General features: G+C 40.8%; 3 protein-coding genes across 8 annotated transcripts; 2 read left to right on the top strand and 1 right to left on the bottom strand.

The window, feature by feature from the left end:
• Positions 1 to 2,863: 2,863 nt before the first annotated feature.
• On the top strand, positions 2,864 to 10,793 carry LOC118410045. 5 transcript variants are annotated; one of them, XM_035811516.1, is made up of 3 exons: positions 2,864 to 3,044; positions 8,503 to 8,724; positions 9,495 to 10,793. In XM_035811516.1, the coding sequence occupies exons 2-3, from the start codon at positions 8,513 to 8,515 to the stop codon at positions 9,904 to 9,906; spliced, it is 624 nt and encodes a 207-aa protein (XP_035667409.1). In that variant the 5' UTR covers positions 2,864 to 3,044; positions 8,503 to 8,512; the 3' UTR covers positions 9,907 to 10,793. The 5 variants fall into 5 exon arrangements, with proteins under 5 accessions (XP_035667409.1, XP_035667407.1, XP_035667408.1 ...); XM_035811514.1 differs by lacking the exon at positions 2,864 to 3,044 and adding an exon at positions 6,786 to 6,951; XM_035811515.1 differs by lacking the exon at positions 2,864 to 3,044 and adding an exon at positions 7,684 to 7,807.
• A 3,829-nt stretch (positions 10,794 to 14,622) lies between these two features.
• On the bottom strand, positions 14,623 to 18,249 carry LOC118409771 (mediator of RNA polymerase II transcription subunit 8-like). The gene is made up of 3 exons (XM_035811064.1): positions 18,067 to 18,249; positions 17,336 to 17,467; positions 14,623 to 15,130 (listed from the first exon to the last, which is right to left on the bottom strand). Exons 1-3 carry the CDS (start codon positions 18,247 to 18,249, stop codon positions 14,708 to 14,710), a joined length of 738 nt encoding a protein of 245 aa, XP_035666957.1. The 3' UTR covers positions 14,623 to 14,707.
• Positions 18,250 to 18,714: 465 nt separating this feature from the next.
• LOC118409769 (phosphorylated adapter RNA export protein-like) lies at positions 18,715 to 26,262 on the top strand. 2 transcript variants are annotated; one of them, XM_035811062.1, is made up of 10 exons: positions 18,715 to 18,865; positions 19,790 to 19,973; positions 20,476 to 20,551; positions 21,154 to 21,304; positions 21,762 to 21,877; positions 22,428 to 22,451; positions 23,031 to 23,255; positions 23,934 to 24,054; positions 24,476 to 24,586; positions 25,016 to 26,262. In XM_035811062.1, the coding sequence occupies exons 1-10, from the start codon at positions 18,779 to 18,781 to the stop codon at positions 25,379 to 25,381; spliced, it is 1,461 nt and encodes a 486-aa protein (XP_035666955.1). In that variant the 5' UTR covers positions 18,715 to 18,778; the 3' UTR covers positions 25,382 to 26,262. The 2 variants fall into 2 exon arrangements, with proteins under 2 accessions (XP_035666955.1, XP_035666956.1); XM_035811063.1 differs by lacking the exon at positions 22,428 to 22,451.
• The last annotated feature ends 1,262 nt before the right edge of the window (positions 26,263 to 27,524 follow it).

Raw genomic sequence — 27,524 nt, forward strand, 5'->3', positions numbered from 1 at the left:
CAAGAGACTTATGATAATGTCACAAAATTGGTTGTGCATCTTACTTCTAGGTGTGACCGAGAACTTATTTAGTACTCCTCATATTACTTCAATAAATTTCCTCTAACAAATCCTGGTGTGGTGCCCTACTTTCTTCAATCAAACATCTTGCAAACCTAATGACACAAATAATTATTGTAAGTTTTCAACATTAGAAAGATTCTTTCCTATTACATGGATATCTATCGCTAGTCTGTAGCTTTATATGTCTTCAAAGGATGCAAAAAATATGTGATGAAAAAGAGACCACTAGTACTTTTGATATAGGACAGCAGCATTTATGTCCAAATATTCATGTTTGATATACATAATTTTTCTCATCCAGTGATAAATTGCATATGAAAAAGGTCACTAGAACTGAAATCCTTCGTGCCCTTTGTGCTCTCATTGACGATTGTTTTGTAGCAGCGTCACGCGGCGACAAGTATAGGTATTGCAGATGTTAAAGTTATTTGATTCCAAGTTCGGGAAAGTATGTGTTTGCAATACAAAACCACAAAAAATAGACGTTTTTTGGGAGGAGCGTTAGGCATTGGCAATTAGAACTTCGATTACCCGTATGGCAACGAAACTTTGGTAATTGATAACCGGTATCTTTCCTAATCTTGATTGAAAACAACGCATTTCATGAAGACCCTTGGTATTTTGAGATGGCATGGCAGAAGGCGCGCCTTTTACGTCAACCGCATCATTTTGTCAATTTCTAAAAGTGTGTAACACGGACTCCAAACTACAGTATGATTTTTCTGTTGCCCGAACATGATGTAGTGACAACGTAAGCAGCACCCTGTAGCTTTTCTAGAAACCGGGTTGTGACGTCCTGTAACGTAACGTCTGAATGTTGTTTGCTTCGGAGGCTTTTCCATGATACAGGAAGGACGTCTGCTGTTCTGTTATCAATGCTGTACGGCGATGAAGGATGTTTGGCGCATTAGTGTTGCAACTTGCTATATGTAGAATAGTGGGGGATATATAATGATATTTACGACGGGTAAACAAACCTTTTCTTGGTGCTGAATACAATCCACAAGCAGGCAAACACACCTGTCCTTGGTACTAAACACCATCCACGCACCTGTGGTCCGCGAACATCATCCACACACAAACACATCTGTCCTTGGTACTGAACACCATTCACGCACCCGCGGTCACAGCTGCATGTCCACGAACATCATACACACACAAACAAACACACCTGCCCTGGTGCTGAAAACGGTTATTGCAGCTGTCAACGAACGCCATCCACACACATGTAAACATACTCGAACGTGGTGACAAGCATCGCCCAGCTGCAATTGATTTTAAACGTATCTACTATTTTATTCTACTTCATATTTGTACAATTTTGTATTGTGTATGTATGTGGTGACGATATTAGCCTGTTTTCATCAGATTATCAAAACCTACTAACGTTATTCTGCACTATCACTTCCTGTGGCAGCACGAAAAAAATCAGAAAGTGATCGCTAAAAACAAATGCAAACTTTGTGTGAAAATCAGGTAAGGCTTTGAACGGGATTTACTAGCTTACTTGATATCTTATTCAACATCCACAGAATAAAAGCTACCTAACACGAAGAAACGATCGGTCCATTAGGACGTATATTATCATTGCCTTCTCCTGATACTGACCAGCAGCTGTCCGCCTCTAAACTCCAGTTATGTTTTCACAGCTCGTTATCGTGACATTTATTGTGCCGTGCTCCGTCGTTTGCGTTTGACAAATGACATCTGTCTAACGAGGCAGCTGTGAAGGAGGCCCAAATTGTTACCATAGAAGTGAAACACTTGTCAACATCGATACGTCATCAACAAGCGATAGAAATAGAGATTCTGAATAATATTCTTCGATGATAGACATTTTCTTGCAAATCTTGGATCTAACGCTACCTTTACATACACGCAAAGCAAGACATCTAATCTGAAAGATGTATACGAAAGGATGATTTGTGATACTCTTATTTTTCCGCCGTTTTCCTAGACGGTTCACTGACCGAGCTAGGCGATGTTTGCACAGCATTACGTCATGTTTGACAGCGTTTGGGCACAGCGCTAGCTGCCGGGCACTACTGTCATGTTTCGTACGCTTCTTTGAAGAAGAGTTCCCCAGTGACCCAGCGTGCTGCTACGTCTACCGGCCGAGTGAAAAACGACCCCAAAGTCACGACCCAATGTACCGCTGCCCAGTGAAATACGACCCCAATGTCATAACCCCCAAGTCCCAAGGTCCAACGTTAGAGTATAGCGTGTGCCGCAGTTTAGCAGCGTAAAAATGGCAATAAACAAGCGGCGTAAGTGTACAAACTCTGTGGTAGTATGAAAGGAATTTATCATCCATAATAAGGGGTATTTAGTGGGTTAGAGAATTAAAATAGCCCTGTTAGAGACAGGAAAGGGGGATATCAACTATCAAAGATAGCCCTGCAATTCTGCCTGGTATCCTTTTACGGCAGAGATAAGAATAACCCGGGACGGACCTGCCCACGGGACCGTTGCAATGTTTCAATGTCGATTCTAAACGGCGGTATAAGTTGGGTAATAAGGTATAAGGGGGAAATAGTCATCAGTCGAGGTTTTGAACTTGTTGCTGTGGATGCAAGTACTGACTGGGTACAAGAAGACAATTTTGGAAAATTCATGATTTGAAACCTTGAGACTAAAGAAATACAAAAACGGATAAAAATTTGTTATTGGTCAGATCAACTTAGACTTATTATATGGCAGCCATGTATTTATTATGTGAATGTGCCCTGTATAATGAACGCAAAGGGTCCGATAACGTTAACGTAAACAACAAATTTACATTCAGCGTTAGCAGTACACAGTTCCGGACGCTCCACCACCCCTTAGTCATCGGAGCTGGTCTCCGCATGATGCAGGCCGAGCTGGTATATCAAACTTGGCATTAACATTCTCTCATCCCTGCTAGGAAACTACAGCCATACGTCAGACCCCGTTTAACCCATTTACAGTCATAGGGACACGGCGAGGGAACCCGTGAAAAGGTAAAGTGTCATTCCTGTCATGTGTTGTCCTTGTGTAAGACACTGAGTTTATACGGGAGGGGGGTATGCTGGTATGTATGTCTCCTATGCCGTATTGCCATAGGGCATGCTACGTGCTCCACCACTGTTATTTCTGGGCATTATGGTATCACTTACGGCATTAACAACCTTCAGGTCTATTTATGATAAGAATATCTCCCTGACTTGTTACTTGTGACCTGACGGTCGAGGTCACAATGACCAAAAAATGTAATAACATTTTCATGCGACCAGGAAATATGCATATATGCTTTATAGCAAATTGGTAGATGGTGACGTATAAATGAAATAGTGAATGATATAATTTCGTCAACAATTGTGCAAAAGAATGATATCATAATCTTAGCGAGTTACCACTTCTAACAACAGAGGAGAGGAGTAACAACTGCAGAGACAAAAGATATAACGATATATGATTGACTGTAATGTCCACCTGCTTGCGGCACAAGATCATCATGAGGTTTTGTCATCATCAATCAAGTTTTGATGACGTCAGTAAAGTCCTGGTCATAGATTTGTTTTACGATCGTATAAATTGAGGTCAAGATCTAGTCGTGCCGTGTCGTACAAAATTCAGCTATCTTGTTAATACCGAAAATGTAAGATTCTTGTCAGCCTATTTTTAAGTACTACTAATAAGACATCGTAATGGCCGGACGAATGAGACCGCGCCTTACGTCACTCAAAATGGCACATTCTTGAGTGTTTGCGTCACGTGATTTAATTTTCTGAGTGCTAGCGTCCTGGATAAACGATTTATTTTGACGAAACGGACTGCAAATACATTTTATGCTAAACGCGATATTAACGGCAGCAATATGAGATGTATTGCCAAGTAAGGAAGCCATAGTGGTGCGTATGAACTTCGATGGATATATGATATATATCAAAGTAATGTAATGTTATCTAATCTTGCCGAACACGAATATTCACTTGTTTACGGAAGGTGATCATGAATTTCTAAAGATATTCAACGTTACATGTGTGTTCTCTTTAATTTACATAGGATGCAATACCTCCCACAACGGCTCTGTCTCTGAATGATGACGTGTACTTCAGCTTCAGTCCAACACGATATTGTGTAACATTGAAATATGATATCTATAACGTTATAGCATATGTTCGCTCTATTCGCGTAAATGCCACCTAAGTTTGATTTGTTTTTGTGTCGCTTTTTCTAATATTCTTTTACTTGAAATATCACTCGTCAACTTATACAAAATCTACAACAAAAGACAGCTTCTGTTTGAATTAGAATGTGAAATTCAACATTGACTAGATTTAGATCAGTCCTAAATTGATGTCGAGTGTTCAAAGTCCGACAGTATCACTGTATCTCCAATTAACAAATTCCACCACTAACCCTGGTAATGATCTGATACGAGGGGCGTTCAATAAATAATGCCCCTGACCCATTTTCCATAGCAGGAGATTAATGAAACTTGGCACGGTTATTAGTCTTTCTCTTCATAGGAACCACCCAGAGTTTTGCATTTCTCCTATCGTTTGATCCAGCTCTGGACACCGTTTTTGTAGGACACCCCAGGTTGGTCCTCCAACAGATGCCCCATCAATGGCAGAAGAGGGACGACCAGGTCTGGGAGCTGTTTTCACAGACTTCCGGCCATGTTTGAAATCAGGATGCCAGCGTTTTACAAGGTCATATGATGGGGCATCATAACCATAAGTTTCTTTCATTTCATCAAAAGTCTTCTTTGGTGTGCGTCCTTTCAAATACAAAAACCGGATCACTGCGCGACACTCAACTGGCTCCATTTCACACATGGTCCATTACACACCTGACTCTGTTCAAACACAAGTAAATCAGAAACCACAATTAGTTCACAACTGTTTTTTGCAGCATAACCCATAGAGATATGAATCATTACACATACAAAATTTCATTTAGATGAAACAACTGAAAGTGGGTCAGGGGCATTACTTATTGAACGCCCCTCGTAGTTGGGGGTATCAATGATAAATTCCCGCGAGATATATGATAATGTGTAACAGTACTTAGCATGCACAAGACATGTTATGTATGCATTGCAATCTCAGTCCTGTAATACGTTGTTAGTAATAAACCTAATAGTATGTTGAAAATTGTTAGATATCAACATGCACTGAAAATGGGCCATCGTTCTATAGTTCGTTAACTGCATCTGTATCTGTATCTGTATCTATATAGCCGGTATAACCGCCATTCGGCGTAACACACCAGCTTCGCAGGCACGCGGCGCGGCAGCAGCTGGTTATATTACACTGAACGATCCCTGCATGTTGCGATCCTTCTGTTGTTGAACAGTTCAAGTTTTCTTATTCAAAGGGCGATGAACCCTATGCCCTTGGCACGGACGCCTATGGTTTTAGACAGATTTGCTAACGTTGTAGAAAAGATCTCTAGTAGCTAGCGAAAGTCAATGACGATATGATTGATGATATTTTACAATGAACCAATATTTGTCGAGAGGGACCAACACGACTTTACCATTTCCAATGTTAAATTGAGTGCTAGGAGGGTCAGTCCGTGAACAGTTTCATCAGGTGGGTACGTCACTGAATAAAGAGACTCTTTTTACACAACCAGTGCTTTATTCTCACGGACGTTTCGGTGACCGTCTGTCACCTTCTTCAGGGCAGTTCTGACTGGTTCACATTGTACTGCAGGACAGATGTCGCTGCTCACAGTTCAGATGCGGTCACAAAACGAAAAGTATTTACATATGTACAGACAGCTTTATGCACCTATTTACAAGGGAGGGTCAGTGCATTTTAGGAGGGTCAGTGCATTTACATGTTGATTTATAGAGATCAATATGCTGCTTTTGGCCCTGACGGATCTACCGTCCCCTCCCCATCCCCTGTACGGTAACTCGCCTCCTCTCCCCGGCTGTAGTGACAAACGTGTAGCGATGTCCTGTCGCGCCGACATGCCGCACGAATGTGTCAGCATGTTGACAGCCCTGTGTGGACTGGACTTCGACGTGTGAAGTTGACCTCGTGCACCAGCGCCTTTAAAGATGGTCTCGGTCTTCAACATTGCCTTTATCATCGTACAACAGTGAGAAACATCTTTAGAATGTGCAGCCACTTACGGAAATAATGGCGCCTCACCAATTTCACATTGTGGAAAAAACTAAACTTTACGTAGCCAATTTCACGTGTCTTTCCATTTAATTTTTTTTGCTGTCAACAATGATATTTGTACATTAACAAATTAATCCGATTTTAGACGGTCATAATTTTGTGTTGAACCATTATATCGAAAATCAGTTGATCCTCCTAGCATGTTCTGTCAGCCTGAAAATTTTCATCGAAAATATTTTTGTTTGATTTTTTACCCCTCCCCCTTGTTCAAGACACAAAATTTCTTAATGATTTAGATGGTGATAGGTTTGAAGCCGGTATAGAGTTACCATACCAGAATGGCTAACAAAGAATCAAAATATATACTACAGACGCCACCTCAGATGTACCGATATTTCCTCTGGCCCATGGATTATAATGGTGTCTTGCCATAGATGATCCACTGCAAGGTTACAACATATAACGTTACACACCGTTTTACCAAACCGTGTAGCCGACGTAATTGATCAGTTCCAGTAACCGTTAATCATACCTGCGAATAGTCATACCAGGATATAGATATGTCATCTGTCAATGTCAAACCGTTTAGGGAATAACCATATCGCCCTCTGACGATACTTGCCCGTTAGACGTTACGTTGATGAGTACATCTGATAGCATGTAGCCTCTGTGCGATGGGCAATATTGGCCTCACTACGCGCAGGAAGTCAAACATAGAAGATTCGGATCTTGGCGACGTGGACACACCGTTAATGCCGGAAGTGGAATCTCAGCTAAATCGGTAAATATTGTATAGAAATATGGACTGTTTGGTCGGAACAGATCCTTGGAAGAATTCTTTTTATACAAATGGCTGATAAAGGCTTAGGAGCGCACGTACCTACTGACCTTGAAATTGATATTATGTGATATCATTATTATAACCGTGGTTACAATATTTTCCTCTTTGTGCTTTAAAAACTACATATAAATACGGTATATGGCATTCATAATCACAGTGCGTGTGTGTGTGTGTGTATGTGTGTGTGTGTGGGGAGGGGGGTATTTGTGTGAGTGTGCGTGTGTGAACGCTGGTTAAGTTTCTAGATCAACAGTTCATGGAAACCATTCCTGTCGTTCAGTTATACTCTTTTAATCTCTTTCCAAATCCTGTTTGATATCTTTCCTTCTACCTTGGCGATCCATTTAGTTCGTTCCTCTGTACGCGTGCATTTAACGTGAGCTAAGCGTGCGCCACAACTCAACATTGTATCCATCTCAGTTGTCTTCATTTTTACCACATTAAATTTAAATTCTTCAAAAGTTCTTTTCATGACCTAATCATCCTAACCATGTCCTCTTATACCTGATGTAATCTGCAGCCTTTTGTGGTCGTACATTCGGTGGGCTCAATATGGTGGGCGGACGAAGGGTCATGAGTTCCTATCCCTCGCTTTATACTGCACATGATGGATATCATTTTCTTAGTTAAATGGCAATGCAGCAATCATGTGTCCTCTCTGTGTACCTTTCTGATTAAGTGGTGATTTGTGATGGACACAGGCTATAGTTAACGTTACTATATTTCATTTTTCGAACAGTGACGGTTTTTAAAGGCATACCTCCGAATATTCGATGTCTTGCTGCACAATTTGGAGGTATGTCTAGCCTGTCACTGTTCGAAGAATATTGTAGTAAATAACTTAAACTATTTAATAACTGTATTCATACGTGACTGATGAACCTCTCCAATGGGACCCAGACTATGTTTTCACCTTCCCAACTGACCCAATCCGATTATGCTTGTCCTAAGATCCCGTGACAGTGCGGGTCCCACGGGTCTGTCCTAATAATAAAACATCCCCGATCACTCGTGATATAAGCGCGGCACAGCATGAGCATGTGTGCAGATTATCCTCTACTATATCTAGAGCGGTGATCTTTTAAGTAACTCTAATCCTGACCATTCAGAACCGCTCGGCAGCGTACTAGTATGTGGTACTCTCTAGATGCTGCTCTCATGAATTGTTTGAATATTGGGTTCACACGTGCGTATACTGTATATGCAACTCTGTATGAGATCCGTGTAGAATTCTTAACCCCTACCAGGCTGCACAAGGCGCTGGAAAAATAATAGAAATTGGACAGATGTCAGATGAGCAAGCTGTCCGAGGAGTATGGTTTACGTCCAGCTAACTCCGCTGGCATGTTATCTGGCTTTATTTGAAATTTCTTCTTTTTTTCGAGCGACATGTGGAGCCTGGTAGAGGCTAAGACATCCATACGAACCTCATACGGACTCATACTCACAATCGTGAACTGAACCATTGCTATTCCCGTTGTTCCCCCACAGAAAATTCAAGATGACTTCCAAATCCCTGATGCTGATCGACGTACAGAAGTGTTTCTCGGAGGGGACGTGGGCTGACCGGTTCGGACTGGATGAGGTGCGTCAGATCCGGGAGGCGTACGACAGGTGTGTGGACGTCCTGCGCGTCACCCAGCACATTCCCACGCTGGTCACACGCACGCCCTTCCCCGGGCCGGACGGAGAGCTGGACGAGAGAGTAAAAAGGTGACCTAAGTTACGTTTTCCTCAGCAATAACAGCAAGTCACGTACTCGACTATAGCTCTAATATGACAACTAACTCCATCTAGCAGCTGTTAAAGAGAAACCATGGGGATTTCAGAGACGAAAATTGGCATGTAGCCTATAGAGACATTTGTTATAATACGATGTAACATGCATGATTACAACGTCCTACTGTGATTGTAAGTAGGTCAGAGCTAGAGGAACTGATCGTCTGAAAAACTACCATAGAGGCGGTCATCTTCAAATGAACTCAGTTGCTCAAAAAATCTTAACAACAAACTGAAGATGATATATGTCGCCACCTTTGTGCCAAATCATTTCAAATCATTCGACTGAAAAGTGAGTTATAACACCAATTGCATTTCTTCTTGACTCACTATCGTATCTTGTGCAAAATCTTGGGTCATCTTCAAGCTGATTTACCGGTTGAAGATAACAGTATCAAAAGGCCTGGGCCAAAACAGTGTCCATCTGGCTGATCCGGGTGACTAGTTAACGCTGGACACTGACTTGGCCCTTTTGATACTGTCTTATGCCATGGCATGTATCGGGAAAATTGCTTGGAGATTTGCTTGAAGATATCAAGAGGTCTTCAATGTATCCTCTTGAAAATGTATCATCTGTTTCGTTCTACTTTCATTTATATTGCTAATTGTGTGTAAGAACTTGAACCGAAGGTGGGGTCATGTTCAAAGATCTTACTCCTGGTGAAGTTTATTATAGCAATGTACGTTTTATTTTTGCCTTTCAGTATTACACAGGAGCGTGGAATCGAATGCTTATCAAAGCCAGGCAACTCCGTCCTACACGCGGTGGGGTTCGTCAAGTGGATGGAAGAGCGCATCAGAAATGGCAGCCGGATCATCATCATTGGCGGGAACACAACTACGTCATGTGTGAAAACGTCGTCTGTGGCTATCGCCCGCGCTTTCCGGGCTAAGGGACTACAAGTCGTTGTCGATCTGAGCATGTGCGGGGCACGTGCGACCAATCACAAGAAGCGCTGCCCGGACTGTCTGGAGAGTTACGAGATGGATTACGACGGCCCCCTTTGCGACGCATGCGTAGATCCTGCGGTAGGCCTCCAGTCTCCCGTTGAGGCAGCAGTAAAGGAGATGAAGAAGAACGGAGTCACGGTGGTGGAGAAGTTCAAGATGTGGTGAACTGTAGTGTGCTGTACTGGACCAGTAGTGGAGAGAAAGTTCATTGCTGGATACTTACATCAGCACGACGCATCCTAGCCTTGGGTAGAAGTGTCTCGTCTCTGCTACATAGTGAAGACATTGGTGCACTCCTATCACAACGAGACATTCCCAAGATCCGTCCGCTATCTCGACCAGCCTATGACGTCAGTTGATATCTCTAAATGACGTCAACTTTTGCCCACGTCATCACTAGGCTGTACAGTCTTTGGTCCCGGACGTCCTGGTCTTTGGTTGGAAGTTATGAAAAATTGAATCCTGAAGTGGTATCTGATGTTCAAAGGACTCAAATGCAAATGTTTCTCATTTGTGGGACGACCGGATCTCTGTAGGCGTGGACAAATCTCGAGCCCACTTCCTTTGCATCATGTAAATGTCTTCTACCCAAGAATAGTGAACGAAACTCTGCACGCAGATAGGCCCGTCATTAGAAAATGGCATATATTCCGTAACGAAGTTTGAACCTTTGGAACATCAACTAGAGAAATTATCTCACGTTTACTGTATACCACACTCAGTAACATGTATATCTTTCTGCCGGATGGACCGAAGCCAAATCAAGCCGCATCTGACAAATCATAGAATTATAGTTTACCAACTGTAGGGCGCACAAGTTTGAATTGACACGCCTATCAATGAAACTGAAACACTATTTTATCACAAAGGCTTTGACAGCATTATGCACCAAGGTAGATATACAAACAATACAGGGCGCTTTATGGGCTTTAGAACCGTTGAAAAGCCATGTTGGCTGGTAAAAGGACACTCATGTTTAAAAGGTGTGGAACACATATCAGAGTTGATCTGCTGTGACCTTTGTTTAATAAAGGCAGAGATACTTATATACATCTGTTGTGTCGGTGTGCATGTATTTATAGACTGGAAGCTTGGAATGAAAGAAATGGATAATCATATGTTTAAAATCTAGTGACTGACTTTACATAATGAAAAAAAGCAGGATATTCATTCAATAAATAGGTCATTTTAGACTAGCATTCCTTTGACAAAGAAGACTTATACTACAAGAGAACATTTCTATTCATGTCTGCAATACGCTATGTTCAATACTAGTACATCTCCTGACTGCCAAGAAAAGTGCATCTTTATGTTTACATAGTTTATTGGCGCCAAATGGCTAGAATATTGTCGAATGAAAGAAAAAAACAGCAATGGGTGTTTTGCTGTACAAATGATAGAAGTTTACGACATATTTCCCCGTATTGTTGATCATTATAGCATGGTTATGAAATATTTCTCTCCAAAGTCGGCTGAAAATCAATGCATCAATAAAATTTACTTGCTGTGACCACAATAGCTGTGCAGCGCAATAGTGTACTGATACAGAAGCGCCGCCTTGCGGACAAAATCATTATTACCATTATTCCAAGTGGACAGATTTTGATTTCTTGTATGTGATTGGTCAATTTCTTTTGATGGGTCAATTAATGTTTTGAGCATTGTCATTGGTAGGGATGCTACACGCATCGACCAATGGTAGCGTATCAATTTAACACCTACAATACATTCTACGCCGTCTATCAAATTTACCGTCCAATCATATTTACGATAGACTCCGCGTTAGCCAATCAACTTTAAGCTTTCTCTTCCTTTTAACTATGGATCTGCAGTTTGCTTTTTGATCACTAGGAGGCACTGTGAGACCGTGAGCAATTCAACTGGAACCGCATCGTGAAAAAGGCTTCTATGAGGCAATTTGTGACTTTGGCCTTCTTCAAGTTTGTTGTTTGAGAGGAAACGTTGGTGGATAACGTGTTATCCATTCTATTCTAGCTCTGATGTGCTCCTCTCATCGCTTCTGGCGAATTTGGAGCTAGAATTCGATCGATACCAGCGTTTTGCTAGTTGGGGTGGGGAGGGCAACATCAAATCTTGCAAACCGTGAAGCCTTGTGCTGCTAACGGTCGCCACGCCTAGGTGCGTAAAATGATTTCTGCATTCATTGTCTAAATAAAGTAAACGCACACTTTGTGCTGATCCACAAACCTTGTCCCTGGCGTTGAACACCATATACCCACAATCGAGCATGCCTGTCCTTGGTGCTGAACAACCACAAAACACACTTGTCCCAGTGCATACATGGAGCATTTTCCCCCAACTGTTTAAACAGCACAGTTTAAACAGCACAGAATTTCTGGCTGCTGAAAACAGATAATGTCATGATTCTTCAGTGCCAATTTCAGTTTTCACTTTTGGTGGCATGTTTACCCTATTGCATTTTGCTTACTGCTATATAATAAAAACATCCCCCTATGTCCAGGCTCAGCTTAGAATTGTAAACTGAATCTAATATAACTTATCAAAACCAGCTAAAGTCACAGTAGGTAAATTCTATGAATGGCAATCTCTGCACGCATACAGCAAACAACGGGGCATAGGAAAAAAAGGTGGGTCAAAAAAATCCAAGATAAGCAATAAAACTTAACAATTCCTGTATTCAATAATAAGTAACCTTGATCCCTGGCAGGATTTTGGAAGGGATGCTCATGTATTGACCACATCTTGGTACTAAAGCAAATTTCACAAAAATGGAAGTCCTCTGTATGCATGACATGTTCGTGTACGAGGGTGGTTCAAAAAGTAATGCAATGGGTCTTACAACAGGTTCATTTTTTCATAGAATGAGTTGAAATTTGGCACAAAGATAAAGGCATATATCATCTTGAGATTGAAATATCTAAATTTCTTTTTCAGGATTTTATAGGTGACTTAGTCGAGTTCATGATGACCACACCCTTGTACTGTCACTGACTCTCTTGTGTCTATTGTAAGAAACTGAAACTTCATATGAACCAAGCTGCATTTCTCGTCATACCACATGATTATTTTCATTTTAGAAGTCCAATCAGTTTGAATTTTTTCGTTCCTGGGGTGAAGTAATGTATGAGGGCGGTTGTCAGGGTCGTTGATCAGGGGTGGGCTGATTAAAATTTCCGTAGACGACCTTTTTATCAACCGAGAAGAATGAAACTTAGCAAACTTCTTGGTTTTTAAATAGTTAATATTTGTGTATCTTTTAGTTAATGAAAAAGCAATGTACTCAACCCTTTAACCCTCATCCGACCGTATGGGGTCATTTTTGACCCCAGGCGTATATTTTAATCTGCCATAGCAACATTTTTCATCAGAGAAATAATTCCTTCCATGAATTTGTTTGTATACAGGTCTTACAACATCTACTAAATTTTCGCAGAGTTTTGCCTATTATTGTATAAGCTATACTTGAAAGTTTGTGTCTTGTTCGGTGGGGTCAAAAATGACCCCAGCCAATTATGAATCATTAATTACATGAATATCAAGACATTTCAATAAAATAACAGGCAATCCTCATTATTGTTATTACAGCAGCAGGTTATAGTTGCTTAGATGAGTAAACACCGAATATTTTGAAAGAAATTTAGTATTTTAGTGTAAAACAGTTTTTCGACATTCTGCATAAATTATGATAATACACACTAATTACCAATGCTAATGAAAGTGAAAATGTTTCTATTTAATTAAAAAACAATATATGGACAGACTGTGCAGAAGGAACCTTAAAGAAAGATCTTTGCGGGAAAATAGACAAGAGTTATTGTTTGTATGTGTTTAGTTGGCGGTATATGGTGCATAATTAAGTAATAAATTTGTTTCTTTTCACAAATATTGTATTTTTTCTTGTTAAATAACATTATCATGCTATCAGTATTATTGCATCATCACAATTATTGTTTAGAAATTGATAAGACAAAACATTGTTTAAGTAAGTTAAGTATGGTAGATTTTCAGAGCATATGTGGTTTTTCCTCATTTTCTGCATAAATTATGATAATGAGTAATAACTACTGACACCAAAACTTGTCAAAATATTTTTCATAGGTTAGTGAAACAGTAAATACATAGAAATGACAAAATAAGCCTGCAGAAATATGTCCATGAGCAAAACAAAATGGGGTCAAAAATGACCCCATACGGTCAGATTCGTCGTAAAAATGTAACGGTCGGATGAGGGTTAATCAACAAATCACGTATTTGGCTATTATTCAAACTGCCAGTAATGTAGCAACTCAATCCATTCTAGCTGCTGTAAAAGAAGAACCGTTGGGAGCTCAGAAAACTCACTATTATACAGGTAAAATGTGAGATTCTTACAGTAGTTATAAGTGGGTCAGATCTAGAGCAACTGATCTTCTGACAAGCTTCCAAGGGTGTGGTCAACTTGAAATCAACTAAGTTGCTCCTAAAAATCTGAACAACAAATTGAGATATTTCAATCTCCAGATGATATATGCCTTCACTTTTGTGCCAAATTTCAACTCATTCGATGAAACAATGAGCCTATTATAAGACCCATTGCATTACTTTTTGAACCACCCTCGTATTTTGAAAAGGGATTTGATAGCCTATATTGTGATTTTACATAACGTTAAGATGCTCCGGAATGATAGGATACCTCGGCAGCTGGGAATGATAACTGTATAAATGTATGAGAAGTTTGAATGTATAATTATCCACAACAACATGCTGCCTGATCTGTTGAAACTTAAAGTGCTTGTACATAGTGCATACTGGGCTGAAGATAACTTGCTAAGGGACGACTGCAGTGTGCAAGGTGTTGGTAGCTTGAGGAATGAATTCACTCTACTATATACTAAATGTTACAACTACTGGAGAACAATAGTGAAGCGAAGGATTTTATTAGTTTTTACAAAACTTTACAAAGACTTATTTGTGCCAATAACATCAAACACAAATCCTGTACATCTCATCTCTGGTATGGGTGTGAGCTGGCCCCTGATCTGATGTTAGTTTTGATGGTGCTGGGAGCCTTTCCTGGGGCGGGGCCAGCCTGGGAGGCCTGGGGGGAGGGCTGGGACTGGGGGGTGTCAGGGCCGCTCTGACTGGGGGTCCTGCTGGGCTTCAACCCCTTCCCAAAGCTCACTGCGGCAATGAGAGCGCTGGTGTCCGCTAGGGATGACGCTGGGGTGCTCCCCTGGGAGGCAGACACCTCCGAGTCCCAGTCTTCGCTCGCTGCGTTCAGCTTGTTCAGGAGTTTGTCGCACAGGTTGTTGAGCTGCTGGATCTGTTTCTGGGCCGCCTCCGGAGTGAGACGTTCTGACTGCGTGGTGAGAGTCTTCTCCCTGGACTCCACCTCTGGTTCAAACTTGGTACGCAGATAGTCTGGAACCTGGAGGGGTCAAAGGTGAACATGGGTCAAAGTTTGATTCATTAGTACTAAAATAAAGCACATTGGAAACTTGGATGACGAATGAATGGATGAATGAACGACAGGGTGAACCATATACAATTTATTCAAAGAAAAAGAACTCGACGAGATGATTAAATGAAATGAATGAAGAAATTAACAATAGTATAAGTAGTAGAGAAGAAAAAGGAAAAGAAACAACCCCCCCAAAAAAAAACAATAACAAAGAAGGTTTTTGACACAACAAGAAGTGCACTTGTTTTTCCCTTTTTTTGTTCTTGTTTATTGCACCTTACTTTTTTGCACCACCACCGGCCACACTACCATAGGAATACACAATGCACCTTAATATTCTTCTTACATTATTAGGATAACAAACTAGATTTGTGTCTATAGTCCGGGAGGAGATTCTTAGAAGAGACCTAGAAAGCCAGTTCGTAGCACACCCAGTACATAATCCAAAATAACTGTACTATCCAACGTATCGTACATACATGTAGATATTATGGATTTGGTGCATCAGTTGTACATCAGAATAGGTTATTCTTTTCTTAGAAATTAATTACAATCAATTCTGCTGTAAAATATAACAAGTCTCTCAAGAATGACTTAATCTAGATCACTTTAATGACCACATAAGACTGTAAGCCTATCCGTTGCTATGGACCTTCATTTTCCTTAGCAACGGTTGCCGTAGAAAGAAGCCAGTCACTTTCAAGTGTCAGAAAACAAAAAAAACTCCTGTCATTCGTGACTTCCGCCAAGTTTGACGTCATTTCGACAAGTGGTGCTCAATTTATGCTGCTTTATTACCTTCGCCAAGAAGGTCATGTTTTGGTTAAAAAATTTTTTTGTGTCACCGTATATAGGTCAATCTCAAATAACTTTGGCAGCTGTGGATGGAATGTCGCGATATTTGGTATTTGAGTTGCGGTTGCGTATAGCAAGGTTTTGTACGAAAATGGTACAGCTGGCGCTTTCTGTCGTGAGTGCAGCGGGGTGAGTGTGTGTGTGTGTGTATTTGCGTACAAGATAACTTTTGACGCTGTGGATCGTTTTGCATTATATTCGGTAGTTATTTAGGGGTTTGGAAAACGAAGGTCAAGTTCGATAATGGGCGTCCTGGCGAGAAGTTGCGGTACTGCAGTGGAGCGTCAAAGTTGTCGTTAAAGTCATTCTCAAGTGGCAGGTTCAGGATTTTTGGCTAGTGGATACGTCTTTGGGCAGGGAGTAAGTCATGTAAGTTTGGGCCCCCTGGTGGCTTGTTTTAACCTGCAGTGGGTGATTTTGTGGTAATCTTTGGAAGAGAATAAGTCAAGTAGGGTTTGGTGGATTTGAATTATTGTTAGTATGAACATACCTTAGGTTGTAATCAAAATCCTGAACTGTATTGTTTTTAAATCTGGGCTTCATTTATGCAATTAATGTAGAATAGGAATATAACAATTTAACCTCAGATGTTGACCTATTTTTTGGATAACTCTATTAGTTTGGCTAGCAGCTGTTTGGCAGATGGCTGCACTTGATGACAGCTTTGCCCCAGGTTTATTGTTTTGCCTACCACAATGTTTATTTGCTTGCGGGTGAGAAGGGCTACTAATCTTTCTCCCAGTCTCATTATCATCAGGAAGTGCACATTTGGAGAATTCTATCCTAGAAACACGTGCAAAAGTTGTTTCTGCTTGAGGTCTTATTCATGTAAAGTACCTACCAGAAATAAACGGCTGCATGAAACTGCACATATTCACGGTTGAAAATTCCCTTTTAATAGTTTTATACATCCCAACTGACTTCCAGTGTCAAAGAGATTAAAGCTTATTCATAAACAAGGCCAAACCACCACGCTTTCACTTTTCCGTGCCAAGTAAGGATCAACAAAATAAGGAGGAAAACACCCATTCGCGGTAGGTACCATGAATAAGACCTTAAACTAAAGTCTTTGATAAGGGCATTCTCCATAATAAGCATTGATTGTTTGGCGAAGGTATTGCGTTTCGTGGAACTCTAGTTTTCAATTCTGTGCACATGTTCCACCTGGACCAGAGAACAATACATGTATATCTTAAAATGATTGAGAGACATCAAGCTATCACTCTATGATAGTGAACTAGTTATGTACTGGGTGTGCTACGAAACAATTTTTTTTCAGGTATCTCCTTCCGGATTACTTTATATATGGTTACATACCACTTCATGGCTGAAGACAGGCACCCTCCCCTCAGTGGTGGTCTCCAGCTGTGGGTCGCTGTCAGGGGACAGCACCAGGGGCAGGAAGATCAGGTTCTGTAGAGACGGCATCTTCTCCTTCATAACCAGTTTCTGTGGGGGAAGACGACATTGTACATGGCATCATGGTCTGATTGCTGGTACTCTGATCTCAGCTTACTGTTTGTGTCTTGCATGTGTATAAAAAAACTGTTTGTGTCGCATAATCAGTAAACAGCCTTATGGCATGATACAACAGGTTTTCTCACATATCAGTGGCACGGTTCAAGCGCCACCAACTGACTGTGCCAAATGGGTCTGGTCCTTTTGGCGTAATGGTTAGTGTGTTGGTTTTGTGAGCAGCCTGGGTTCGAATCCTTGAAGCCAGGAGACTGTTTCTACTCGCCTCTTACATTGGTTCCCATACTGGGAATTGAACCCAGGCCTTGGTGGTGCCGGAGAGAGCACCAAGTCCTAACCACTAGACCATATATACCAGTACTAGTATCCAAACAGACTAATTTTCATCGAAGTGAAATGAGGAAAGTCACGTAAAGTGGCTTTCCATGGGCACAACATTAAAACCAAACTAAACCAAACATAGATTTTAATGAAGCATATCAGGGACTTCAACCCATGACCCCTAGGCTTTGAGCCAAACCTCCTACAGTAATACACCAGGCTCCAATCATTTCGGTTCAAACCCTGCTTACCTGTAGAGTACTGAGCTGTCCAGACAGCAGGGCGAAGCTGTCCAGTACAGAAGTCCACTGCAGGGTCTGGTGTTCGTGTTCTAACTTCATGAGGAAGGCGTGGATCGAGTCCCTCAGGTCCTTCACCCGCACGATCAGGGCGTCCAGCCCCGCCTCCAGCTGCTTCTCTTCCCTCTGCTGCATGCCTGGACCAACCCGGCCGTACCCAACAAGCTCCTCTGAGATGTAAAAGCTGATAGATGAAAAACCAGACAAAGGGATGTGCCTCGATCACGCGATCACGGTATGGAGAAGTTAAGTTATTGTACACACGTTGTAGAAGTGACTTTGTTGCAGGACTGATGGAATCAAGTTTTCAGGTCTAAGAAACGCCAATCGTGTATCAGAGGTAAAGGTACTTGATGAAGACTCGTTCGTCTACTCTCAGTGCAAAACAACGACGATCTAACGTTTGCCTAACTACGATCATTTCCGGGTTAGTGGATGTGTCCATTGGACAAAAGTGGTGTCTGAGCAAGTTCAAATCATTACGATTTACCGAAAACACATTTCATCCTTAGATGTAATAGACTACAAGTATTTTATCCTTTAAATTTTCAAAAATATTATCAGTAACATTATCTATCAAAGCTATGTTAAATTTCTGTGATTGCTAACACCATTTATATTTTCATGCCTCCCGTTTTCAGAAGTGGACTGTTCCAATCATAAAATGGCGGGTAATGTGCCTGACATGGATTTTGAAGAAGGGGAACTTGCGGATTCTGAGTCTGACACGGAAGTTCCAGCAGTCCAGGAGGTACGATCTTCACCGTTTAGTTTTCTATGATGTAAAGAACATTTTAGTAGATCATAAAATGTCAATCTTTGTTTGTTGTGACGTGTGGTCGCTTCGAGTGAGTTCCCCCCTCCCCACGATTTTGACGTTTCCGTGATTTGGAGACCGCGATGTGTTTTGAGTCTTTTGACAAAGGAAAAATTCTAAGTTGAATAACGTCAGTATGCCACAGTGAATTGGCGGCATTTGAGGGACCTTTGTTGTTCTTTTAAACGGAAAGAACAGTTTATGATATATTTAACAGGCACACAAACACACACACACACAAGCATACACACACACACACGTTTTGACTCAACAACAACAAAAAAAGCACAACATCAAAAAAATCTTCAATGACAAAGTATGTTGGACACTTATGGTATGATTATGTTCTTGTTTAGTAGGGGTGGGTTACCATGGGTACCAGTACGGAAAATTCAGGCACAGGTACAGTCCAGGTCCAGATGACCAGGTCCAGGTCCGGACATGAACCAGGACCTGATTGTGAAAACATGTGAATAGGCGATACTCAAAACAATGATATTGCTACATTGACTCTGATGGAGTATCCAACGCCCACTGGCGTTTTATCGTCCTATCAGCCTCTGTTTTAGACCGAGTTATCTTCAAGGTAAGTTTGGCTGTAGAAACCTGGTACAAATGACTAACAATTCTCCTCTACTAGTACTTTGCTCTTTTTTAATGTGTAAGCCCCAAAACAAAGCCTGTCGGTAAATCTGTTCATTTTTTAATTGGTCCGAAATCCGTTCCTCCAATTTTTGTCAGGTCCGTTTTTTCTGGACCGGTCCAATAAGAAAAAGAAAAGTTTTGTACCCCAATGTTGGACAGTAATGTTTATGTTCGTTAAGTAAATATGTCAGAATGTTCTGCTTTCCCTTTCAGGATGCTTTGAAGGGAGCTGCCAAAGCTGTGCCTCCCCCGCTGGACCTGCTAGGAGCTGTGGGAGGGATCGCTGTTCTAAACAACAACAACACAATACCTGCTCTGCAGTTCACCGGGCACAGGACAGGGGGCAGTAACCTGATGGGAGGAGCACGAGGGACTGGCCAGCCAACCTACAACAAAGGTGTGTAGTCATCCGCCGGAGGCTCTATGAAATACTGTTAGATATTTGTGGTGGTTTCGTGTTTGCGTTTTTTCCAGTGTGTTGTCACCGCAAACTCCCTGAGTATGTTGCGTCGGAATGGACCCATCATTTCGTCCCGGAAATTTGCTTGTTGGGCAAGAAAATAATTTTACCCCATCCGTTTAAAAAATAACACGAAAATGGAATTTGATAAGCTTAAAATGACGTATTCAACCACGAAAATCAACAACGTGGGCTCCTAAACATTGAGTGGGACAGAAAAAAAATCACAAGTTGGAGACATCCTGGATCAAGTCTCTACTGATGTAGTGGCTACCCTCTGAACATGATGTGCCAATGCGAGTAGAATTGTATAGAATGTGATTCTATGTCAAGACTGAGTTTTCAGCAACCAACAGCTGCAGATTGTACTTGTTGCTGTAGTTGTCTGTTCACATGAATGGCTGCTGTTTCACTACTGTCTGTACTATTGAATCCACAGGGATGACCATGGGTTACCGTGAGTCTAAAAGTGCCACCAGCTACAGTAGTGATGAGGACAGCCATGACAGTTTCAGGTAACTTTTACCCTTCATTAGTACCCTTTCTATTACTGTTTACCTTCTATATTAGGTGTATAGATTTCTCTACAGTGAGAGAAAAACAAAACCTAACGTTATCTATATTTATTACCCTCTAATCTCAGCTCAAAAAAAGAACAAGGAATGCCTTCAAGTACCAGAGTTACCAACCTAGGATCAATGTGTTTAAAAATTGGTATTTTCCCTGAACTACCATAGAGTGGAATTTGTTGTCACCAAGCACAGTATGGCCATCTTTGCTGGATAATTGTAAAGGAATACTTGCATAAGTTAGGTGTGACAGGTCTTTCAGTGTGGTATAACCAGCTGCTGCCTTGCTGTGTGCCTGTGAAGCTGGTGTGTTACACCAAAGGGCAGTCATACCAGCTATATAGATACTGAGATACAGATACTTACAGTATCACAAGGGTAAGGTTCAAGTCATCCAAGGTTAAGGGTCATGTCAAAGTTTACTACTGGAAGGTAGACCTCTAAATGTGATGACCACAATGAACTAAGTGTGCTAGTTTGTTACCTATGTGCTTCTGTGTAGTTTGCAGAACTAGAAGATTCATCCTCTGTTTTTTATTTGTTCTCAGTGATGATGAAGATGAGACCCTGTGGAGGAGGAAGAGGATGCGCTGCGTGGAGAACCAGCCAGGGGGCGCTGCATATGCCTTTCACCACACACCTGTGATCAAGTCTCCACCCAAGCGCAAAGTCAACAACATCTGGGCCTCAGTAGTCCAGGTATGGTCGTACATATACGTCATGTGTTCCTGTTTAAAACAAGTGTATCTTAAAAGTAAATTGCACTGGCTGTTAAGGTCTCAAGTGTTGCCACGACTGATGGTAAATTCGTGTCTTTTGAAATAGATAGAAATTACGTTTATGAAGGTTTAACATCTAGGTAAACAATATACAATATTTAATACAGGAATGAACTGGCAGAGACAATATTGAATACAAGCACATCTATTTGGAAACTAACTTGTCTAGTTAGAACTTTGATGTATTAAATTGTTTCTGCCAGTTTGTTCTACTCACACTGGGGATGAGTGATGGATTTCACTTGAAAGGAAGTAAATCTCTGTTTTTATCCAGTCATAGAGATTGAGTTGAGAAAAATGTAGCATTTCAAAGTTATGAAGTTTTCTTGTGCTTGTGATAATCCTGATAATATTGAAACTGTTGTGAATGTTTACAGGAACAGTTCAGTGAGTCTGTAGCAGATGAGTTAGTGTACACAGGACTAGCAGGAGGCATCAGCAAGGAGAGGGGCCCGGAGAGCTACGACTATAAGGAGTTCACAGAACATGTCAGGTAACACTAGTCACTCTGTCATCACCACATGCATCATGGCACCTAGGATGCAGTGAAATACATGGAAGGTGAACCCTGCAAGGAACGGTTTCCTAAGCTAAAGCCTGCATCACAATTCAGGCAAACACTCGCCAGATTTGCAGATTTGCTAGAGCTGGCCTCACATTGGCGGAGCTGCTAAAAATTGTCCATCCAAAGCTCGCGCTGCTAAAAATTGTCCATCCAAAGCTCGCATAGACATCAGAACATTGGGCGTTCTTGGACCGAAAAGGCTCATTTGGAGCTCGCCAACACGTCTACTGAGCTCAATTCTTGATCTGTGATGGTGGCTTAAGCACACATTCCATTACCTGTACCCTGTACATGTCTCTTATCTGTCTATTTGTTGATCATTTTCCATTTTTTCCTGTGTGCCTACTGTTGTACTTGCCCTTACTCCTGAAGCCTTTTGCAAATTGTTTACTTGTTTGGTTTGGGTTTATCGTCTTGTCCTTTTCATCTGCCTTGGTGTACGCTGTTGTAACTTTTGGTTTATCTTTCTACCCTTTAGTGACTCTGAGCATGGCTCAAAAAGGTGAGACGTGCAGCATAATACAACAGCACAGTAATTTTCACATTCAATTTGATGTATAGGCTGTACATATTCTTGATCTTGGACCCAAAGGTTGTAAATTCAAAATACTGCTGTCATGGTGTGCTTTTTAAAAATTTTTGCTCTAAAATGCTCATGATTGTGTTCAATGACACGTGTGGAACCTAAAACATACTTACTGTGGTATCTTGATATTAGCCTACAAGTTGAGCCTGTACATACTATTATACAATAGTCACTGTAGATGTAGTAAGATATTACATTCTTATGTCACTGTAAGTGTACTTCTGCTTTATCATCATGACCTGTAAAATGTGTAAATGAAGCAACGTGAGGTGTACATTTATTGATCTGTCTCTGTCAACATGGCTACTGTCATAATGCCTCGTCTTTTGCTATATAACCACCGAATAAAACTACCGAGTGAGCGAAGCAAACAGTTAAATGATTTTCCATATGTTATGGTGTCATAATCAAAGTGAAATGGGCCATCTTATTTGTTGACGTTGCTTGATGATGATAAAGGTCTTTCATTAAAAGTCCATCATTCTTTATCCACAGCCCCATCATGACTAGTGAGGATGAAGATGAGAAAGAAGACCATCCCCAGGATGAGAAGGAGGAGGAGGAGGTTGGGGAGCAGGGGGAGGAGGAGAAGGGAACCAAGAGGAAGAGGAGTGTGAAGGAGCGGCTGGGACCGCGCCCGGGAACCCCCTTCCCCGGAGGACCAATCACGGTCACGGCTGACGACCCTCCAGAGAAGGTTGCTGATGAGATTATCTACAGGTTGGTAACAGCTGGTCGGGATAGCAACTGTTCATAACAAGTCAAGTCAAAGTTTATTGCACAACATTTGTAATAGCAACCATAGGTATATTGAATACGACAACTAGCTATATAGTTCAAGTAACATGATAACGTAACAATAGATGTAGATATGAATCAAGCAGAATGGGACTAAAAATTTGAGGTCAGCTACATCACACTTCACCACAGAAATTTTAAAACACACTGCAAGAGTGTTGTGTGACCTCCAACCTTGATGACTTGGCACAGATAAGGACTTTGAGACGAATATGATTTTTTATGATTTGACAATTATGTTTTTGTCATGTGAATATTGCATTGTGCGTATCTGTGTTCCCAGGGCCTTCCTGAAATTCAGTGCTTAGTCACTGAGGGAGATACCCTGGTGAAAGAAAATAAACATAAATAAATAAATGTACCAAGTTACCAACACAGATAATCTTTTATGTTCATATGTTTTTTAATGGTTTTTAAACCTTGGTGTTGTTACACCTAAAAGTAGTTACTCAAGCAACTGGATATGATTTTGGAAACGGTCATCATTTTTACCATTTCCCAGATCATATCCAGTTGCTTGAGTAACTACTTTTTGGCGTATTTTATTACCTGGATGTCTAACCTTTATCGATGTATATATCTTGGTGTTGTTCCCTGCAGATTATCGGAGCCCAAGTGGCACCTGATCCATCGGATAGTGAAGGTGCTGGGGGCGGGGCAGGCGCTACAGCTGCTCAGTATGACGGAGGATGTGGAAGCTGCAGGGGGCATGCCTATCCATGTAACATCCCACTACTGTATCTTCTCTCTATCTGTTTAGCAGTCAGGACTTTTAAAGTTGAAATAGCAACCTACACAACTGATACTGATAATAGTTACAGTTGAGACAGTCATATCATATGTACATGGCATATTTTCCTGTAAAATGTGCTCTGGGCTGCAAATTTGTAAATGTTACTTTTACTGTTTGCTATTTCACAGTGCTTTCATACTTCCATTGCTTCTGGAGGAGAGACATTGTCTTCTTCTAGGAACTACATGTAGTACATAGCCATTGCCATATGTGCAATATTGCAAAATGCAAGACTGTTTTCTGTAACTGTAATGTAGGTATACATATTTATCGTTTAATAAGGAAAATTCAATGTATTGTCTTAGACTCAATGTGCTTGTGCCTTACCACCTGTATTCCTACTATACAGGATGGAACCAGACGTCGCACCCCCGGTGGAGTCTTCATACAGCTGCTGAAGTCAACAGCGAGTATAACAAAGGAACAGAAGGACAAGATCTTTGCAGAGGAAGACAAGAAGGTAGTAACTTTCATTATCTACATGCTGAAAATGGTCGTTACTTGCAAGTTACTTACACCGGCCTGGAACTGGACTTATAAAAACATTTCCTGTAGGTTCAAGTCTTTGAAAAACCAACTAAATGTCGGAAAACAGTTAAGACTTTCAAGCAACTATCTCCTTCTTATTTTCCCAAGATGAAAACATTGCTGTTTTTGTTTATTACTGAGCTTTTGTGTTTACTTCTTACTGTAAGATTTCATAGAAAATTTATGCTATTATTCATGCAACAAAAAAGTATTTCCAGGACACATATGCCATATGTTCAGCACTGGACATAGCCTGAAATTCTAGACCAGAACCTGACCATGAGTTTAAATATGCAGCCCTAGTGAAGACAGCTATGGCGTAGTCTTGATTGCAACAGTTCAGTGGATTTCCTAACTATAGTTTCAGGAGAGGCAAAGGGAGGAAAGAAGGAGGAGGAGAAGGAACAACAGGAGCAGAAGAAGGCGTGGGCACGCTCACTCGAGTGAGAACGACAGAATGGAAGAAGACGGTACAGACTGTGCAGATGCACAACTAACCACTGCAGGACAGGACAGTATATTACATGACATGGAGAATATTCCAGAGGAAAATCCTGGAAAACAGACTGAGGAGAAACCCCCAGGAATGGTGGAAGAGGAGGAGGGAGAAGTTGTGGAGGAGGAAGGTGGTGGGGATTGCAAGATGGCTGCCGCCCAGGGGGAGGAGGCGAAGGAAAATGTCGCTGAGATATCTCTGGATCTTGGAGATAATGAAATGGACTTGTAGACCTAATTGTCACTGCTGAATAGGAGACTTAAGCTTGATGAGTTGTTGGAGATTGTGCCAACAATAAAATGTGAACAAGTCTATGGATAAAAGTCGGACTGCTGTAACAAATGGTGCAGTTGTCTGTAGGAATGATCTAGATTATATGAGAAGAAGATATTTGGGAAATTTTCTTGGAGGACAAAAAAACAACATGTCAAAGCTCTGAACATGTCAGACTACTCATCAAGCTTGTTGGGTCTATTTAGACAAATCATCGTAGATGTTGCAACATGTTTTACAGGTTTTTGCATTTGCCCCCATCTCCCCTAACTTGTGCTTTGTAAAGAAATGTGGTGATACCTAAGGATTGAATAATAAGAATATTAGAAATGTTCTATACAACTGCTTTTTGTTTTGTTTTTTGTCATAAAATTATATGATTGATAAAGATGTGTGCAATGTTATTGTTGTATCATATATCTTACCAGTTTAAGGTAGCTACTTTCTCAAAGTATTGTAGTAAGATGTATTGAAAAGTCACTTATTATTTTTGAAGAATTGAGAGTACTTAAAAAGTTTCTTTAACTTTGTGTTGTTTTCTGTTTTACTTTTGTTTGCTTTGACAGTGTGAAATATAACATTAATAGTTGATTGCATTTTGTATAATCTTACTGTACTGTCAGAGTCACGGATATTTTCCACAGTGATATCAGCACAGATTTTTTGTTTGATAGATGTACACTGATACGCTTTATCCAAGTGTTGTTTATATTATACAAAGTGGTGCTCTACAAAGAAACATGACTAGGCAAATTTGGAAAGAAATGTGTAATGTGAAACTGTCCAGTTTGCAATTACAACTGTTGATATTTATGTAGGCAATAAATGTTTGTACATGATTATTGACTCTGACTTGTCTATTGTTACCTTAAAAAAGTTATCAATCTGAAGGGACTAATGCTAGTTCACCTTTATTCGCTGGGTAACCTATATCCGTTGTACCCCAAAACAGGATATTTAGGGATATCACGTTGATGGACAGTGGTTTCAAATTGCATTTTTTTTTCAATATAATGCAGTTTGAGATCACCCTCCATCGACTTGATATCTCGAAATACCCTGGGTTTAGATACAACGGGTAAAGGCAACCCATGAATAAAGGTGAACTAGTGTACGTTAGTTCACCTTTATCCGTTGGGTAACCTTTATCCGTTGCTTTTAAAACGGCATTTGGGGATGTCACGTGGACTTGACGTTGTTTTCAAATTACAATATTTTCAGTACATTGCATGATGTGCCTGAATACCCTGTTTTGAAAAACAATGGATAAAGGTTACACAATGGATAAAGGTGAACTAGTGTTATATGTTACGGTGCCCATGTGTATCAAATTTCCTTCCTTTAAATCGTGAGGATTAAAGTGCTCACTGATGTCATTGATAAAATTTAGACAATAACTCACATAAGTACAATATTTGTACAGCGATACAGAAGCGTCGCCTTGCGGACAAAATCATTACGCATATACTACTACAAATGTAGTATACCCAGCGAAAAGATTTTGATTTGTCGCCTGTAATTGGTCAATTATTTAATGACCTTTCAAAGCATTATCATTGGTAGAGGTGCTACCCACGTTGACCAATGGTGGCATATCAATTAGCACCTACTGTCCATTTACCCTGTCTATCAAAGTTACCTGTCTGTCATAGTTTCGTCCAATCATAGAAACGAAAAACTCAGCGCTAGCCAATCAGCTTCAAGTATTCTCTTCCCTATCGACTAGTGTTAACGAAATATCTGCAGTTTGCATTCAGGTCACCAGGGGGCATCGTGAGACCGCGAGCAATTCAGCTGGCATTACGTCTTGAAAAAGGCTTCCAGGAAACGTTTTGTTGTTTTGTTACGTTTATGAAGTTTTGTTGTTTTAACTTTCCTGAACAAGAAGTTTGTTGTTTTTAGGGTAATAAGACTGAAGAGAACCTTGTAGGACCACTGGCCAGAATCACAGAAGCCTGTCCGTTATGACGCTTAATAATCATATAATTGTGTATTTAATTACATCTATTAAAATAGGGGTGCTTCGTCCTGGTTCTTTTAGCTTCTGATGCCGTTCTTTGGGTAAAATTCTGCCAGAACCTGAAAAAACAGATTAGTCATG

This window comes from Branchiostoma floridae, chromosome 2 (genome assembly GCF_000003815.2).
Source record: "Branchiostoma floridae strain S238N-H82 chromosome 2, Bfl_VNyyK, whole genome shotgun sequence".
Lineage (NCBI taxonomy): Eukaryota > Metazoa > Chordata > Leptocardii > Amphioxiformes > Branchiostomatidae > Branchiostoma > Branchiostoma floridae.